General features: G+C 38.1%; 1 protein-coding gene across 1 annotated transcript; it reads right to left on the reverse strand.

Annotated features, from left to right (window-relative positions):
• Positions 1-9,007: 9,007 nt before the first annotated feature.
• Positions 9,008-12,298, reverse strand: LOC122295787 (cytochrome P450 734A1-like). The gene is made up of 4 exons (XM_043105043.1): positions 11,738-12,298; positions 10,984-11,228; positions 10,095-10,461; positions 9,008-9,657 (listed from the first exon to the last, which is right to left on the reverse strand). The coding sequence occupies exons 1-4, from the start codon at positions 12,224-12,226 to the stop codon at positions 9,238-9,240; spliced, it is 1,521 nt and encodes a 506-aa protein (XP_042960977.1). The 5' UTR covers positions 12,227-12,298; the 3' UTR covers positions 9,008-9,237.
• Positions 12,299-19,407: the final 7,109 nt, after the last annotated feature.

Genomic DNA, 19,407 nt, shown 5'->3' on the forward strand with positions numbered 1-19,407 from the left:
CGTGGGATCATATAAAAGGCCATTCTTCACTCTAGAGCCGAGAGTTTTGACTGGAGAACACTCTTTGGGAGAGAAAAACATAGCTAGAGGGATTCAAATCATTTGTTTTGGAGACGGAATTCCAATTTATTGCACGTACATTGGATTCATACACGAGCACGGACGGGAGAAAAGCGTTGAATCGTTCCCTTGAGCTTTTGACGACGAGTTGAGGCTGCAAGGAGGATTTTTCAGTGTTTATTTTCTTCTTCCCATCTTCTCAGAACAATTATGGTGAATTCGTTTATGTTGAATTCCATTTCTAGCATGAGCTAAATTTTCTTTATTCTAGGAAAACGATGTAACCTATTTCCGAACTATGCTTGTTTGTCCATGCTAATTTAATGCAATTCTCTCTTTGTTTATCTGATTTATTCTGAGTTTAATGCTTCTAATTAACTGGCCATTGATTAGATGATTATTAATCTTGTGATTTGCTATCGAAAGAGGGAATCATAGGGTAGATCTTGGATATTTCAGCATAGGTAAGTATAGAGATCGAAAGACTTGTATGAACCTGTGTAGTAATTAAATCATTGCTCTTATTGCGTTCTTGATTATTTAATTTGCATACTCTTGTGTGAATTGATAAACTAGAATCACTTCCAATTGACTATCGAAAGCGGCTTTTGGATGAATTAGAGATTTGCTAATAGACAAAAGAGGTTTAAGTTAAATTAGCTGGATGAGAAAAGCATAGTGAAGAATTATGGTGAAATCGATTTCCTAGAAGTTTTCTTCCCCATTGAATTTGATCTTTGAAAGTCAGTTTTATTTTCGTTGCTTATTTCTCTTTGAGTTGATCTAAGTTTATTTGCAACTACAAAAACCTTAGCGATTCATCTAGATAAAATTGAGATTAGTATAATTTTGGTATTTGGCAAGAGTAAGGTACCAATCCCTGAGGACGATACTCTACTTATTACTTTACTATAAAACTATGATACTGTGCACTTGCAGTTTTGCACCGGTCACATATCTTTTTTATGCAAAATCTAGCATAGAAACATCGCTTACTTGGACTTTTTAACTTTTTTTTTTAATTTTTCCACAACAGTAATGAACAAAATCAGTTGGCACCTATAAAATAGACACGTAAGTTATTTAAATCTCTAATTAAGCTTGAAATACTTAAAAAAAACCTAGTTTTCCTAAAAATTTAAAATTCTCATAACCTTAAAATATCATCACTTCCCAATTTCATCATCAATATCCACATAACTTCTCCAGCTAATATATTGAGCTCTAAATTATTCTTGTAAGATAAAGTGCATGACTAACATATTTACTCAATTAAGCCAAGCCCATGTAAAACACATCTCTACTTATATTCACTTAACAAAATTCCACATGATCACAAGTCCATTTAAAATAAGCCCAAACCCACACAAAATCTTATAGGTTTTTTGCAACAAATACAATCGAACTCAAAATCCGAACAAGACCCACTTGAGATAAAATAAAACAATCTATCATGACTTCCAACTAAGGTAGAGATGTAATTACTATTAAAGGCTTAGAATCTTTCATTGGGAGATATACACGTGATCTTAAGGGCATTTATGTAATTATATATCATAAGTGGGTAGAACTCAAAGGCTAGAACTTGAATTCATGGGAATTAATCTAGTGAGGGAGCGACCGTGCGAGATAACTCATTGAGAGAAAACAAAACAATCCTACGATGGAGTTGGTGTGACGACAGACATGGTGGCCAAACAAAATTGAGTTCATGGAGGCACGACACTCAGAGAGAGAGAGAGAGAACAACCTGAGGGGAAGAGTGTTAGAAGTGAAAATGAGAACTTGAAGTGAAGCCACATTGTGGAGAAGATCTTGTTCTCATTGAATTGAATAATTGATACAAAGTTTTGCTACATATATATACACTATAGAAAATAGAAAAGGAAGAGTCTAAAGTTAACATTTTATCTTCTACTAATTTACAAGTAATCTTCTACAATCAATTGAATTAGGCATGGTTTTACATGTCTTTCATCACTTTATCTGCTTTTGTGTGCAATTTGTGCAGCCTTTGAGTGTGATCTGTTGCCACATGCTTTTCTTCTGTTGTCTTGCTTTTATGTGCCACTGCTTTACACCTTTTAGTTGCTACATTGTGCTTTTCATCAACTTGGTTGTTGCATTGTATGCTGTAGTGTGTTTGCTCAGTGTTCTCATGTTTCTTTTCCTTGTACTCATATTTTGTTTCGTGAGACTCCCCCTCAAGATGGGCATAGATGTTGAGTATTCCCATTTTGGACAATAAGAATTGAAAAACAGAAACCCTTAAGGCCTTAGTGAAGATATCTGCTAGTTGGAACTTCGAGGCAATGTGGACAGGTGTGATTATTTCATCTAAGAACTTTTCTCTAACAAAATGGCAATCCAATTCTATGTGTTTAGTTCTCTTATGGAGGATGAGGTGTTTTGTGATATAGATGGTTGCTTGGTTATCATAGAGCAAGAGAGCAGGTTGTGCATGGTCAATGTTGAATTCTTTTAATAGACCATGGAGCCAAATAATTTTACAGCTTGTAGAGGCCAATGTTCTATATTCTGTCTCTGCTAAGGCCTAGAAACAGTCACTTGTTTCTTTGATTTTCAGCTTATCAACGAGTCTCCAATAAATATACAAAAAACCTGTGATAGACCTCCTAGTCTCGGGACAAGCAGCCCAATCAGAGCCACTATAGGCCTTCAATTGTAGAGATGACCTTCATGATAGGAAGATACCTTGGCCTATAGATCCTTTGACATACCTAGGAACTCTATAAGCTGAGTGTAGGTGAGCTTGTGATTGTCCATAAAATAGCTCAGAACATTTACATCATAAGTAATGTCTAGCCAGGTGATGGTTAAGTAGATGAGCCTGCTAATGAGTCTTCTATAGGCTGTAGGGTCTTGTAGGATTTCATTTGTGGTATGACTCAATTTATGATTTAACTCAATGGGTGTGGAAGCTAGTTGGGTGCCAAGTAACCCTGAGTCTTTCAAGATTCCGAGGGTATACTTCCTCAGATAGATATCTATTCCAGCTGATGACCATGCAATCTCCAGTCCGAGGAGGTATTTGAGGGGTCCAAGGTCCTTGATTTTGAGTTTTCCATGAAGGTAAGCTTTGAGTAGATCAATTTCTTCTTGAGAATTGCCTCCTATTATGATATCATCCACATACACTAAGTGTGCTGTGAATCCTCCTTTTTTACTCTCTTTAATGATTAAAGAGTAGTCAAATCTAGATTGATGAAAACCAATGGCAGTGAGTGAATTAGAGAATTTTGAAAGCCATTGCCTTGATGCTTGTTTAAGTCCTAGATGGACTTAATCAGCTTGCTTACTAATTTCTCCCCCTCAAGCTGCTCTTTGTGAATGTTGTAACTAAGTAGTAGGTCCATACAAATTTCCTCATCAAGATTCCCATGTAAAAAGGCATTATGAATATCCACTTGAAATAAAAACCAGTTTTGAATGGATGCTAAGGCAAGGAAGACATGAACTGTGGTTAGTTTGGCCACTGGACTGAAGGTCTCTTGGAAGTCAAAACCCTCTCTTTGAGTGTATCCCTTTGTTACAAGCCTTACTTTGTATCTTTCAAGAGAACCATCAGATTAGAGCTTGACTTTGAAGACATATTTACAACCAATTGCAGTTTTGTTTTAGGAAGAGGAGTAATAGTCCAAGTGTTGTTCTCTTCTAAGGCACTGAGTTTAGTACTCATGGCATCCTACCAATGCCTAAACTAGACAACTTCACTATAGGAGGCTGGTTCAGAAAACAATAAGAGGGAAACAAAAAAAGATTGGTGGGATGGGGAGAGATGTTTATAGGACAAGTGATGATGGAGTGGGTGAAGAGTTGAAGAGGATGTGGATGAGTTATTGGTGAGTGGATGGGATGCTGCTATCTTACAGTGGTATTGATGGAGATAGGCAGGTTGATGTCTATCTCTAGTGGACCTTCGAAGAGGAGGGGTGGTATGCAGCTCATGAGGATGGGGTGGAAGAGAAGTTGAATCAAGGGAGTTAGTAGGGAAAGAAGTTTCAGGATGGAGTATTTTAGATTGTGAGTCATCTAGTACGGTAGATTTTGACATGCAAGTGGGTGAAAATGAGTCATCTGATAGTGATAGAGGGAGTACCAGATTTTGAGGAAAGGAAGAATGGATGTCTTTAAGGGAATGAGAAGAGGAAATAAAGGTGGAAGATTGGAATGGAAATAAAGATTCATGGAAGATTACATTCCTAGAAATGAATGTGGAATGCATTTCTATGAAATAAAGCTTGTAACCTTTGACATTTGCAGGGTATCCTAGAAAGATATAGGGCCTAACTCGTGGCTCAAACTTAGTTCTATGTTGTTTTGTGGTGCTAGCATAACTTAGGCATCCAAAAACTCTAAAGTGAGCATAGGAAGGTGGTGATGAAAAGGCATTTCATTGGGAGATTTATTAGAAATGAGAGGTGTAGGTATCCTATTAATGATGCATGTAGCTATTAAAATTGCATCTCCCCAAAATTGAGTAGGCAATGCAACTTGAAAGAGAAAGGCTTGGGGCACATTTAAGAGGTGTTGGTGTTTCCTCTCAACAACACCATTATGTTGAGGAGGGGTATACACACAAGACTTTCAGTGAATGATGCCATTATCTTTATAGAAATTAGCCATATCGAATTCAAGGCCATTGTCAGTCTTGATTTTCTTCACTTTCTTATTGAATTGAGTGTGTATGAATTGAAAGAATGGCTGTAAGATAGAACTTGTATCTGATTGTAGTTTCATAAAAATAAAAAATAAAAAAAACCCAAGTCACTCTAAAATAATCATCCACAATAGTCAAAAAGTAATGAAAACCTTGAAGTGAAGCTTGACAATATGGCTCCCATATATCACAGTGTATTAGGTCAAAAAGGAATGAATTATTGGATACACTTGAAGGAAAGGAAAGACGTTTTTGCCTGGCCAAATGGTAGATTTTACTATGAGAATGATCATTGGACTTTACATTAGGTACATGAGAATGAATTAAACTCATCCTTTGTGAAGATAAATGTCCTAATCTAAAGTGTCATAGATCAAAAAGTTGTTGTGTGGCTGCTTGATTGACTCAAGTTTGATTGGGGAGGGTTGAAGAGAGTTGAAGGAGGATTGATGTTGCTATCATGGGAACAAGGCAACAAGTAATACATGCCAGCATGAACTGTAAGCTCAATCGTCATCCATGAAGAGAGGGCCTAAATGAAGCACATATCACTTAAGAAAAATAAGTATGTATCTGTTCTTTGAGTAAGCTTACTAACTGAGATCAAATTGAATGTAAATAAGGGCACACATAGGACATAAATCAAAAATAGAGATTCTGAATGTTTGACAATGCTTATGTGTGTGACTTCAGCCTTTGTACCATTTGGAAGCTGCACAAAAGCTTGTATGCAAGAAGAGGGTTTTTCAAAAAATGAGGTGGAGCACACCATGTGATCAGTGGCTCCTGTGTCCATGATCCATGGTGTGTTATAAACATCAGGGTGCTCACATTGGGAAGATGAACTATGTTTACAATGATTCACAATACTGAGATAGGAGTGATTAGCAAGTAATGAAAGAGTAGAGAGGTAGTGACTGGTGGTTGCTTTGAAGAGAAGGAGTTTTGGCATGAGAGGATGTTGTGGCTTGCAGTTGGGTTAGCGTGGAAGAGAGATTGCGATGCGGGGCTTTGGTATATAGGTCGACCTAAACATGACCCGTTTAGTTAAATAGGTTAGGCCCTAAAATCCAAATCCAACCCATATAATTAATGGGTGACACAACATGACCTACTTAATCTGTTTAATAATTAATGCTTATTGGGTTAAATTGTGCACAACCCATTGAACCCATTTCAACTAGCTCAAATGTGAAAAAGTAGGTTATTTCAAATCCAACGATAAAATTATATAAATAATTAATAGTATCATAGAAACTAAAAGAAAAAATATTCATTTATTTATAACACCATTAAGTGATAATGAATCTATAGATCTAAGGGGTGTCATCACACATCAAACGGTGTACTTCTTAGATTCACACTCTCTCCATGGTGATGGTACCCATGGGTGTTTGTTGAGGAAGTGCCAAAAGACACAACTGTTTGATTTGGTCAAACGGTTGTGGCCCTTGACAATAGTTGTATCCTTTATCAACTAGTGCCTTGTGGTCTATAAATAGATACCATTTGTGCACAATTTGAGTACTTGCAATTCTTCTATCTATCAATAACTCGTGGGACAAATACCCTCACTAGAGTGTTACCATATTGTGTAAACACAACCCATTTTCATTCTATAATTTCTTTTAGTGGTATTAAAAGCCTTGTCATGACAGAGGAGTTGTATTCTCGCATAGAGAAGACCTTCAATATATAAATACCTACTTTGGCAACAACACTTGTGTATTACAATCACTTACAAAGACTTTCAAAGCCAAGGGAAAAACTTTTCCAAATCAGGGTGGAAGGCCTCGAGTATACTAGGAATTTACAAAATCTTATAACTAGTTAATATTTTGAAGAAAACAATTGAAATATTTTCACTCAAAGAGGAAATACAGTGCTACCCGAAATAGGGAATGACCAAAATTTTTCAAAAACTGTTATGGCTGGTCGCCAAAGTTCCTCACCATCATAGAGGTTCAACAATGTCGGGGACTCATCAGACTTATTGTCATTGCCATCCAACTCGCCAGAGGAAAATGAAGATCCAACACCTTTTGTTGAAGATCCAACTCAAATAGAATCTAGTTTGCGCAAGAAAGAAGACAACACCTTTTTTTAAAATGGTGCCATTTTAGCCAATGGTAACAAGAATTCAAACAATACCATCCTAAATGATAGTATTGTTCAGCAAACTGGGAAGCAAATTGACCAAAAAGACAACATCATTTTCATCACATCTAAATTTTAAATTTCTGGAGTGAACAAAGGCATTTCACCAAAGGCCCAGCATGACATTGTTCCAAAGACTTTTAGTACTTGAAGAAGAAAGAATGAACCGGAGGAACAAAAAGAATGGATCTTCTAGTATAATGATGGCTCAAGACACATATTCTCCACATAACAAGATAAAGTGAAAATAGTTCAAGAAAAAAAGAACGGTTGAAAAATAGAAAAAGCAAACCATTTATTGAAAATTATTTTATATGTAGAAAAAGTGGGTATTACAAATCACAATGTCCTAATAAAGGAAAATCAAATGAAATTGTGATGATAGTTTCAAAAGTAATGCTTGTGAAACCAGAGTCAAATTCATGGTGGGTTGACTTTGCAGCAACAAAACAAATTTACAGGAATAAAGAACTGTTTGTTAAAGTTGAAGAAAAACAAACAGGTTAGAACAAACTGTGTATGGGCAACAATTCAAATTGCAGTGTCTTGGGTTAAGGTACATGCAAATTTTATTTAAAATGGCTCAGTTATTTTTTTTACTACAATGTATTGTATGTACTAGTATTCTTAGATATTTAGTATTTGTGCTTGTACTAGATCACAAAAGATACACAGTTGAGTTTCAGTCTCGAACAATTATTATTTGTAAGGGTAAAGTGAAAGGTGTGAATGCCATAATATGTATGTACTGAATATTGATATTAATAATAAAGTATCTATTTCTGATTATTTGAATGTTTATGAAAATCATACATATTTATGCCATGTAAGAGTAGGTCATATAAATAATTAAATGATCATAATGTATAAAAGTGGATTAATACCACAAATAAATTCAGATGATTTTGTTAAAGTAAATTAGGATGCCTCTTTAGATGTGAAAGAAAGAAGAATGAGAATGGGTATTAACATTAGGAATGAGGAAGGAGAGGGGCTGGTTGCAGTCTGTGATCAAAAGAAAAGTGTTGAAAATCCAATGGTGGCAGAGTGTTATGCCTTGACGATGATGTTGGAGCTGTGTAGTGAACTTAATATTCACAATGCAATTTTTGAAGGAGATGCAAAAACTGTTATTGTGGCAGTTCAAAGGGATGAAGAGGAGATGTCATTCTTTGGGTCCTTGGTTGAAGATATGAAGTTTTTCTTTAATAGAAATGTTGATTACCGATTGCAATTTGTTTATAAATAGAGCAATACAGTGGCTCATACTTTAACTAGGACAGCTCTAAGTTTGTTAGAAAAAACCGTGTGGATAGAGGAAATGCCAGACTTTGTTGGCAAGGGTCTGGAAAATGATAAACATTGTAATAGTTGAAGTCTATAAATGAAATACTGAGGTATTAGTTTTGAAAAAAAAAAAGGATGATTTTGATTTAGATTTGATCTAATATTGGCTGACTCGGATTTGACCAAAACCAATATAGAAGCTTTTCCAATACAAGCCCGACCACTTTAGTAAAAAGGAGCAACACGGTGAAGAATGTTGTGGTTAATGGTGACGATTAGCTTCGATTAAACTTTGGCGTTGTTGTCGGATGTTCGCTAAGTCAACAATGATTAGACAGTAGCCGGGGCCTCGAACTGCTTGCAAACTTCAAAACTCAGTGAGAGAGAGAAAGAGAGTAGGGATTAATTTCTGTAGAGGTACGTCAAGAAGGAAAGAGTTGCTTGGATGAGAACGCTAAAAAATATATTACAGACTGTGTATACATACTTTATTTCATCAAAGCCAATTATATCATCTGCACTGATCTACATAACAGAACCATTTAATGCTAGCATGATTCGAGACTCAACAGCACCGTGAGGCTTGGTTTTAATGCATAGATGTTTGATTAAGTAAAATTTCAAACAACTCAAATGAGTAGTGCTATATGTACGCATAATTTTACGCATAATATTACAAGTCTTGAGTGGTGTCTCCATTTTATAAGTAATTTCTTTTTTAATTTGAATTTTAAATTTAGAATTTTAAAACTCTCACCATTTTCAATAGTTGACACATAAGCACGTAAGGTTATGTAAGTACAATTGTAAATATAGATAGCATTTTCTAACTTCAATTGTATTACATTGTGAAAGTCAGCAAAGATTTTTTCAACACATAACATCCAAACTCAGAAAGCAACAAACGGTATTTAAGGAAAAAAAACACATACACACAAACATTTCCAAATTGAGCCATGAACATACGTTGTGGCATGCGCAAAGAGGCTGCAACCTTAGGCAATTATCCTCCAAAACATGAGTTGCTCTACTCCATGCTAAAGCTGCAAGTTTCAGGCACTAATCCTCCTAAACAAGAGGTGTGCACCATGTTGAGGTTGAAGGGTCATCAACATTATCGGTGCATGAACATAAGTTGGGGACATGGTAAAAGAATATTGTCGGACGATCATAGCCAATGCCACCTTTGCCTCAACCAGGGCTAGATTCTGACCTGCACAAATTCTAGGTCCTAACCCAAATGGGAAATATGGGGCTAAATTCTTTCGAGACTCAGAAAAATTCAATGGATTGAATTTATGTGCATCTTTTCCCCATATCTCAATATCATGATGGACAGCTGTGAAAAGCAAACAGAGCTGGGTTCCTGTTGGAATGTCGAGTTTCCCTAACTTAACTCGTCTGGTTGTTTGCCGCAACGTCATTGTAGCCACAGGATAGAGGCGAAGTGATTCATTTAGTATCATACTCACCTGTTGAGGAAACAAGAAGAAATTTATACTATTTCATGGTTCAACATAGTTCGCTATCCATTTAATGCTAAATATCTATTCGAGTGATTAAAATATGCACAATCATGAAACAAGTCAGAATAATGAATAATATCTAGCTTACAAGTACTAGTTTCTCGATCATTGTTAGCAGTAGTTTAGTCATAATTTGGTGCATGGTTTAATGCATAATCATGAATAAATAAGGAACCAGGAAAATTATTGTATATTAAGATTCTCTCTAATTATCCGTTCAAACATTTTATATGTATCCTTTATGCATAATAATATAAAATGAATAAGCCTACTTGATGATGCAAAAAAGAGTGTTATCTTCAACTTTAAAATGCTTAACAATGAAGTGAAAGCTTGTTGATGCTACAATAATGGGTAGGAAAGTGAGGAATATTTGAACTCACCATCTTAAGGTCGTTTAAATTCTCAGCTGTGGGATGTTCATTATCTCCACAAATCTTTAAGACTTCTTTTCGTGCCTTACTTTGCCATTCTTGATGTGATGCTAGAAGGAAGAGTGCCCAAGTCAAAAGATTAGCACTTGTTTCCTTTCCTGCAAAGTAGAAACTCTTACAATCATCCATGATTTCTGTCACCTCTAGTTTTTCTTCTTCACCATTGTGATTCTTATGAGAAGATAGCAAGAGACCAAGAAAATTTCTTGAACTTTCTTTCCCCTTGCTTTTATTGCCCTCTATCAACATCTGAATAGATTCCCGTGATTCCTTCTCTAGCCTCCACCTCTCTCTGTTATTCGTAGTGGGCAAAAACCTACATATGGATGTATATATCATTCATTCACAAAAAATAGTATTCCTTATCCTGATTTTCATCATCCTCAAAACCACACCAGAGATATAATATATCACATTTTAAGTTGTTTTTAATTTGATGGTTGACTTATAAAGTCACTTAAGATATATCGCATCAATTAGTGTAATTGGAGATAACAAAATTTTGAATAAATAGGCTTTTGTTAATTCAAGGCAAATAGCCCGTATACAGAAACAAAACTCTTTTGTCAAAATCACTACACTTTCATGAATAGTACGCCCAGAGTACATCTCATCCAATAGGAAATAATAGCAAAACAAACAGAATCTAGAGAACTTGGGTACAAGACAGGTTTAGTTATGTTCCTGTGCTAGCATTTTTGGAATATTAAAAAGGAAATCTGACTCGAACTCTGTTTGGTTGGACTTGGAGCAGAGTCGGATTTTCAAATTTTGCTCTAGCCCATTAAGAATGGTGAAGTAAGCCTATGATAAGAATCTTGAATATGTACTGGATTACCTGAAACCAGGAGGGTAGACACTTTGAAAAGCTAGGGTGAGAAGGCGTAATTGCTGCTCTTGTAACATGAAGATCCTCTTCCCCTCCTCAAAGCTACTTCCAAATGCAATTCTAGATATTATGTCTGCTAAAAGGTTTTGAAGCTCTTTGTGCACATCCATCTCGAATTCGTCGCTTTCTCCTCTCTCTTCTTCCCACTTTTGGAGCATCTGTTTAGTACTAGCCACAATCTCTGGCACCCCAGCCTGCAATATTACCATTGTGGCAATGTCCCGACATAGCATTGCTACAAAAATTAAACTAACAAAATTTGATTTCAACTTTCCCTAAAGTAGTTCTCATAGAGTGTTTACACCTTCTTTGTACGATCTAACCTATTATTTATTTCTTTTTTCTTATTAAATGAATGTTTTAGTCACAAAAATATTTCATAAAAATAAATTCATAAACTAATGTGGGTTGATACTTTATTGTAAAACTACTTCATTTTAAAGTAGATGTGACATTTCATATGAAAATTGAAATCTCATTATTTTGTAGGTTTATTTTTATAAGATTTTTTTTGTAGCTGCAACACTTCTCTTTTTATATATTATTAACTATGATTAAATTGAGTGATTTAGAGCTCCTACCGTTTTTGTTGGAACTCTAACATTAAACGAATATTCAAAGCATAAACGAATAGTACTATAATATTTAATGAATTTTTGTTGACCAAATACGAAGTGTACTAGTATTGGTATTGAAAAATTACCTTAACGTTCTCCATCTTAAAAGCTTGGTTTGCGATTCTTCTATGAAGGCTCCATCTTTCACCCCTCAACGCAAATATTCCTTGTCCAAAGAACACCTTCATCGGAGGGGTCAACTCAATGTGCTCATATGATCTACCGGTGTTCATGAGGACCTCCTTGATCATGTCAGGATCGTCGATAGCCAGCCTGGGCGTAGACCCAAACCAGTGCAGAAACGTCCTCCCATAAACAGCCGACCACTCGGAATAGTAAGGAGCCAGCCGCTGAAGGATGTCATGGTCGTCCCAAGACATGGCCTTCGACTGAGCTTCGACAATCATCCTCCGAATCTCCGGCGTGTTTCCGACAACAGGACGGTACGGAGGGCCTCGTATGCCTTGCCTGCGGAAATGATCTTGGATTCTCCACGGCAACCATAAAACTGAGTGCAGGAGTTTCAAGAGGAGGAAGAAGATCGTCATCATGATCAGGAGCAGAAGCAGGTTCATTTTTTTTTTTTTTGGAGCTTGATTTGAGAGTGAGAGAGAGAGAGAGAGAGAGAGAGAGATGAGCGTTTTTCTTGAACGAGAATGGTAGTGCTGAAACAGTTCGGTGATGATAAGATTAAATAAACAGCAGACCGTAGTCATGATTATTAATACTGACCAATTAATGGGCTGTTTTATGCATTAGGTGTGGAATATAAAAGAATCAGTGAATGTTTGGATATAAAAGAATAAGTGAATGTTCGGAGTTACGGTGAAAAATATTATTTTTTAATTTAAGGGTTTTTTTTTTTTTTTAAAATAAAATTCATTTAGATTAGCAAATGTTGAATACAAGAAGGGATTCCCTCCAAACTGATGCTCTCCTAAGAGAGTTTAAGTGCATCCTTAGCTAAACAATGGGCAACACTATTACAATTCCTAGACACATGCAACACAGACCAACTTTTCATAGACTTGAGCAAAGATCTGGTGTCCTAAATAATCATTCCTGCGCAACTCCAGTTCAGCTCTTCACCCTTGATCGGTTGAACCACACCAAGTGAGTCTCCCTCGAGGATAACATCATGCATGTTCAGCTGGTTGCACAGGATGATAGCTTTCAAGGCGGCAAAGGATTCAGCTAACAATGGGTCAGGAAGCAGGTCCCTTTGGGATTCTAAGGGTGGCAACTACACATCCATTCTAGTCTCTGATCACCACCCCTATCCCAACCTTGCACTGAACTTTATCTACCGATGCATCCCAATTTGCCTTAAAAGCATGTAGAGGAGGTGCTAACCAGCTTCGGACAGATGGTGCTGCTGGTTTGTCCCTACTCACTTGGATGCTGTTTGCTTCCTTGTAATCAAGTACTAACTTAGTGGCAGTACTTACCACTCTCTTAGGGGCATCATACTTGCCTTCAAATACATATTGATTCCTTCTCTTTCATAATTGGTGAACTATGGAAGCAAAGGTTGACATGTCATTTTCATACAGTATTGAAAACATGTGGCCCACTATGCTGGAGAATGGAGACTCGACCACCCTCTCCTTTTGTAGTTTCCTCGAGCTAAGTCCCCATGCATCTTGAGCTGAGGGACATGACCACAAGGCATGTGTAGTCGATTCTAAGTCCCTGGTGCATATGGGACACAATGCTGACTCCCTTATCCTTCTCTTGTATAGGTTCTGGTTTGTGGGCAGTGACTCATGAGAAACTCTCCAGAGTAGCATTTTGGTTGCATTTGGCACACCTAATTTCCACAGCCTATGCCAGAAATCAGTACTCCTTACTCTGTTAGAAGTTTGCCCCTTTGAGTACACCCCCATTGCCCCTAGAAGATGATAAGCACTCTTAACTGTGAAGAGTCCATTCTTTGTGAGTCTCCAGGTAAGTTGGTCAGGGCTCCTACTCAGGCTTATAGGGATCTTGCTGACCACATTGGCTTCTTCCACTGAGAGGACCTCCCTCAATAAGGACCATTCCACGTCATCTCTTGCTTGTCAATCAGTTCACTAACTTGCCATCTAGAGTGTCTATCACTTAGAGGGGATTGGACCCGATATGAAGAGGGTTGGGGTATCCACCTGTCTCTCCCTATGTATACTGAGTCCCCATTCTCTATTCTCCAGAAGAGGCCTTCTTCCAAGACTGGTTTAGCCTCCATGAAGCTCTTCCATAGATATGAGGCATTATTGCCCAACTTGCTGCCCATGAAGTCATTTCTTGAGAAGTACTTTGCTTCTAGAACCTTGGCTGCGAGGGAGTGAGGTTGCTGAATAATTCTCCAGCCCTGCTTTGCTAGGAGGGCCACATTGAAGTCATTAAAGTCCCTATACCCCAGCCCCCTATACTTTTTGTCTGTCCAAGCATTTTCCAAGGAATCCACTGGGTTTTAACTTTGTCATATCTGCTTCCCCACCAGAACTGTTGCACCAACTTGTTGATGTTCTTGAGAATGGCCTTTGGGAGCTTAAAAATGCTCATACAGTAGGTTGGGATTGCTTGAACAATCAATTTTAGAAGTACTTCTCTCCCTGCCTGAGACATGAACTTCACCTTCCAATTCTGGATCCTGTTTCTAATAGATTCCAGTATAGGCCTGAAAGCTGCCAATTTACGCCTTCCCACATACGAGGGAAGGCCTAGGTACTTCTCAAAAACCTTTGCTTCCTTGAGGATGGTTTCTTTGTTGTGTGCACTGGTGTTCTTGCTGAAGAAAATTGCTATTTTGTCCATATTCAACCTCTGACCTGATGCAGTTTCATATGTGGTGAGGATCTTGATTAATCTGGTCCATTCTAGTGTATTGGCCCTGTAGAAGAGCAGGCTATCGTCTGCAAAAAAGAGGTGATTAACCAAAAGAGAACCCCTAGCAAAAGGGAACCCAGTAACTAAGCCTTTCTCTTCAACTTTATCAAGCATTCCACCAAGGACTTCAGAGCATAGGATAAAGAGGTAAGGGGAAAGGGGGTCCCCTTGCCTCAGCCCTCTAGTTGGGAGGAAGCTTTCTTGAGTTCTCCATTGATAAGGTGGGAGTACCTCACTGAGGTTACACACTCCATGATAAGCTTAGACCATGCTTCAGCAAAACCCATCTTTCTCATAACAGCTTCCAAGAAGGCCCACTCTATGTCGTCATAGGCCTTACTCATGTCTAATTTCAAGGCCATATACCCCTCTTTCTTGCTTCTCATCCTGTACTTCATTGAGTGCATGGCCTCATATGCCACTATGATGTTATCTGAAATCAAACGCCCTGGGACAAAAGCACTCTGTGCTGGTGAGATTATGGATGGCAGGAAAGCTTTTAACCTGTTAGCTAAGACCTTCGCTACAATTTTGTAAAAAACATTGCACAGGCTTATAGGCATGTACTCAGTGACTAAATCAGGGCATTTCTTCTTGGAAATTGAGACAATGTACGTGTCATTTACCTCACCTACTCCTGCCCTGGTTAAGAAAAAGTTCTTCACTGTTGAGAATACCTTGTCTCCCACTACTGCCCAGTTGTCTTGATAGAAACCAGCAGAAAACCCATCTGGCCCTGGAGAACTCAAAGGTTGCATCTCAACAACTGCATTTTTAACTTCCTCAAGGGTGCATTCCACTAGCAAATTCCTGATCATCTCAGAGGTCACCATAGGCTCCATACCTTGAAGAGCCTCATCAATTCCTTTTGGGTGAGAGGAATTGAAGAGGTCCTGATAGAACCTCTGGAAAAAGGAGCATATACTTCCACGTTCCCTGGCACACTCTTCTCTCTCATTCCTCACCACTTTTATGGTATTATTTTGCTTTCTTTGGGATGCACATTTGTGAAAATATTTGGATTTCTTGTCCCCTTCCCTGAGCCAGAGTTGCTTGGACCTTTGCCTCCATTTGATTTCATCTTCTGCCAGCATTGCATCCACCTCCCTTTGCAAATTTCTTATAGAGTCATTAAAGTCTCCTTGGTTTGATTCCTGCAACTGTCGAATTATGTCACTCTTCTGCTTGATTAATGTGGTCTGGCTGACTGTAGTAATCTTCTGCCAGCTTCCCAGGTGGTGTCTGCAGTTAGCAAGGCCATAGTTGATGGAGCTGAGGGAATGACCCCTATGGGAAGCTTCCAGCTAGGCTCTTTTTATTGTATCCTTGCAACCTTCTCTACTGGACCAAGAAGCTTCGTACCTGAATAGCTTGTGTCCCTTCCTCGACATACCTATTCTATTGTCACATACAAGAAGCAAAGGAGAGTGGTCAGAGTTTAGGACAGGCAGGACATGCACTTCCCAATTGCTGTAGAGTAATGGCCATGCTGCATTTCCCACTGCTCGATCTAACCTCTCTTTAGTGAAGCTGCCACCATCTCTTTTATTGCTCCATGTGTACTTGGAGCCTATATATCCCAGGTCACTAAGCTCACATGCATCAAGTGCTTTCCTAAACCTCTCCATCTGAGAGAAAGGCCTAGAAGCAGCCCCTGACTTCTCAGCCAAACTGAGAATTTCATTGAAATCCCCCATGCAAAGCCATGGGGTGGGGTTCTCAGGCTTCAACATCCTTAACAGTTGCCAACTTCCTTTCCTTTTCTCCACTACTGGGTTCCCATAAAAACCTGACAGAAGCCACGGCTGCCCTCCATGCTCAGGTGTTAAAATTACTGCAATATAACTCCTGGAGTAGGAATGTAACTGAGCCTTCACCTCATTTTTCCAGAGCATTGCCAAACCGCCACCTTTTCCAATATTGTCAACCACAAAACTCTAATCAAAACCAAGCTTGTTCCTAGTCTGTTCCATCCTCTCCCTGCTGCTTTTAGTTTTTGATAGGAACACTACTAGGGGGCACTTATGCTTCACCAATAAGTGAAGCTCACGAACTGTCTGAGGGTTCCCAAGCCCTCGGCAGTTCCAACTTAGAATTTTCATGAGGGTGAGCAGGGCTGCATAGCAGCCACTGCCCCTGCACTAACTCCCTCACCCTCTTCCTCATCAACTAGCCTTAGTTTTTTCTTAGCTCCAGTTCCTGTCTTAGTCAGGGCCTTCCTTTTCTGGGCTTTGCCAATTTGCTCAAGGCCCATCATCCCATCCTTAAGTTGATCCATGTTGTTCATTGGGCCCACTCGAGCTCTCAGTTTCCACCTCTTGTTGGTGGGGGACCTTTTTCCACCCACAAGACTCTTTTTACTTCTCTGTCCCCTAGGGCAGTATACCTTACCTTTTACAGGAGAGGATTGCTTTGGAGATTTGGCCTTAACCTTAAGGCTCTGCTCGACCAACCTATAGGAGCTTTTCATAGAAAAAGGTAGCTTTTGGTTCTTGTTTCCTGACTTGTGACCTGCTGTCCCATGATGGGACAGAAATACACCATTTTGCACCTCTTGGTTTCCCATGTCCTGAGTTGCCTCTGATCCGTGTGGCAAGCTGCAGGCCTGTGCAGGAGGGGAATTGTTATGCTCGGTGGACAAAAGAGTGGACTGTTGGATATTACCTGGTGGTTCCTGCCATGTGAACTCCACCTCTGGTGGTGGTTGAAGCTTGTCATTGCCACCCTGCTGAGTTCCTTCCTCGTGTCTATGACCTTGTGTTGGAGACTCCTGTGAATGGGAAGAAGGTGACCCCCCATACTTCTTCACTGCCAGGTGATGATAATGTGCAGAGGATGCCCTCAACCAATGTCCAAACTGCTCTTGGGGTTGAGAGGCCAGGTTGAAGTTAGGACACTTACCGTTGGGATGCTTCAACAATCCACACTTGTACCATATAGTAGGAAGACATTCATATTTGAAGTAAGCCCAGCATTGTTTGCCTTCCAGATTGATCATTTTGCCTCTCTTTAGAGGTTTAATGATGCTTACCTCTACCCTTATTCTGAGAAAGCTCCCCCATCCACACCCCTGCTCATCCACCTCTACCAAGTGCATCCTGCCTATTGTTTTGCCTATTTTCCTCCCCACCATCTCGTTCATCCTCGCAAACGGGAGGTTATGTATTTGTACCCAAAAGGTTTCTGTGTCGAACTGCACCTCATTTGGGGTCAACACACCTTCAAAATCCTTAAGACTAACCAGGTGGCGATCAAAGGACCAGGGTCTTCCCTAGAGAACCTTCTCCTTATCTAGAATAAGTTGGAACTCGAGCAGAAACTTGTTGGGACCTAAGTCCTTGTATGATATCCATCCTTCTATGTTCCACACCTTGGACATAGTGGACTTAAAAGCCTCCCTGTTAGCATAACAGTCATTGAGGACCATAGCCAGGAGACAATGGTGTCCTCTGAGCTTAGTAGCCGTGACTGCATCTTCTGGCAGTTGGAGCTCTTGTTGCTCTTCTTCAATAAGGTTAAGACTGCACCACCTTTGTGAGATGTCATCCTCCATCGTTAAGACAAAACTCTAAAGGCTTACGCCTAAGAGACACCAGCTTAGTCACAGGACTAAGCAGAAACCTCAACCTTCCACAGGAGAGGACTCTCTTGAGGGAAGTTTTCAAGAAAGGAATTCGGCTCTTCTTTTTAATTTAAGGTTTATAGCTTAGAGTTTAATGTAATAAATTTTATTATTAAAAATTTATTTATTGTTTGAGATCCGTATGTCTAAAGCACTTTTAAATAAATTAAATTTGTTTGAAAATAAATTTAAAAAATACTTTTTGACATAGAAATGATATAAAAGGGTATATACTTAATAAAAATAAAATATTATAATAAAATAATAACAAAAATGGTCTAATAGATTTTTCAACAATTATAATAAAAAAGAAAATTTCTTAGACGATACATAAATGATAGGAGAAGAATGAAAAATACTAAGAGGCAAAGTCTTGAGTAGATTATACAGGAATAATAAAAAATATAGAATGTCAAAATTGTCATATGCTAAAATAATTAGGGTCATTTTGTAATGTACATAGTACGGTAAAATATGGACTATTTTTTTCTAAAGTGCTTCTGATAAAAAGCGTCACTTTGATATTTTTGTTAAAACGTAATTTTTTACTTTTCTTGATTTAGAAGTACTTTAATGTAAAATTATCAAATAGATAAATTTTATCATTTAAACACTTTAAATCGTTCTACTGTATTTTTTAAACCTCACACTGTAATTTCAACAGGCCCTTAGACTTTTTTTATCCATCACGCGGAGCTACATCTTCTTCAACCTCTCTTTTGAATTCCATTTTTTTTTTTTAATTGATCAGAGCTGGCATGAGAAACTGTACAATTATCAAAATAGGAAATTTTTTAGTTAAACAACACGTGAACTTATGCTTTTTATGTGCAATCATGTAAATATATCTTGGATAGTGCTAGGCCACCGTTGGGGGCTCCCACTGGGAGCTCCCGCTAGGCCAATTTTTTTTTTTTTTTTTTTTTTTTTGTATTTTTTTTACATCTTTTTTTAATATTTTTAAATATTTAAAAAAATATAAAAAATTCATAATAATATTAAACAATTTTTACTTAATCACTAAGAAAAAAAAAGAAAAAAAAAATTGGGAGCAATAACTCTCAACGGGATCCCCGAGCAGGGGATCTAGCATTTTTCATATATGTTTCTTCCTTTCTTTGTTTACGTATTATATGCATTATTTATTATTATTTTATAAACGAGTATCCAAACACGTACCGTATTAATCATCAAAACCATCATCGTGGGCAATTGAAGAATATTGCATGAACATTAAGAAAGGATGTACATAGCTTCATCTTTTAC

Source organism: Carya illinoinensis, chromosome 15 (assembly GCF_018687715.1).
Source record: "Carya illinoinensis cultivar Pawnee chromosome 15, C.illinoinensisPawnee_v1, whole genome shotgun sequence".
NCBI lineage: Eukaryota > Viridiplantae > Streptophyta > Magnoliopsida > Fagales > Juglandaceae > Carya > Carya illinoinensis.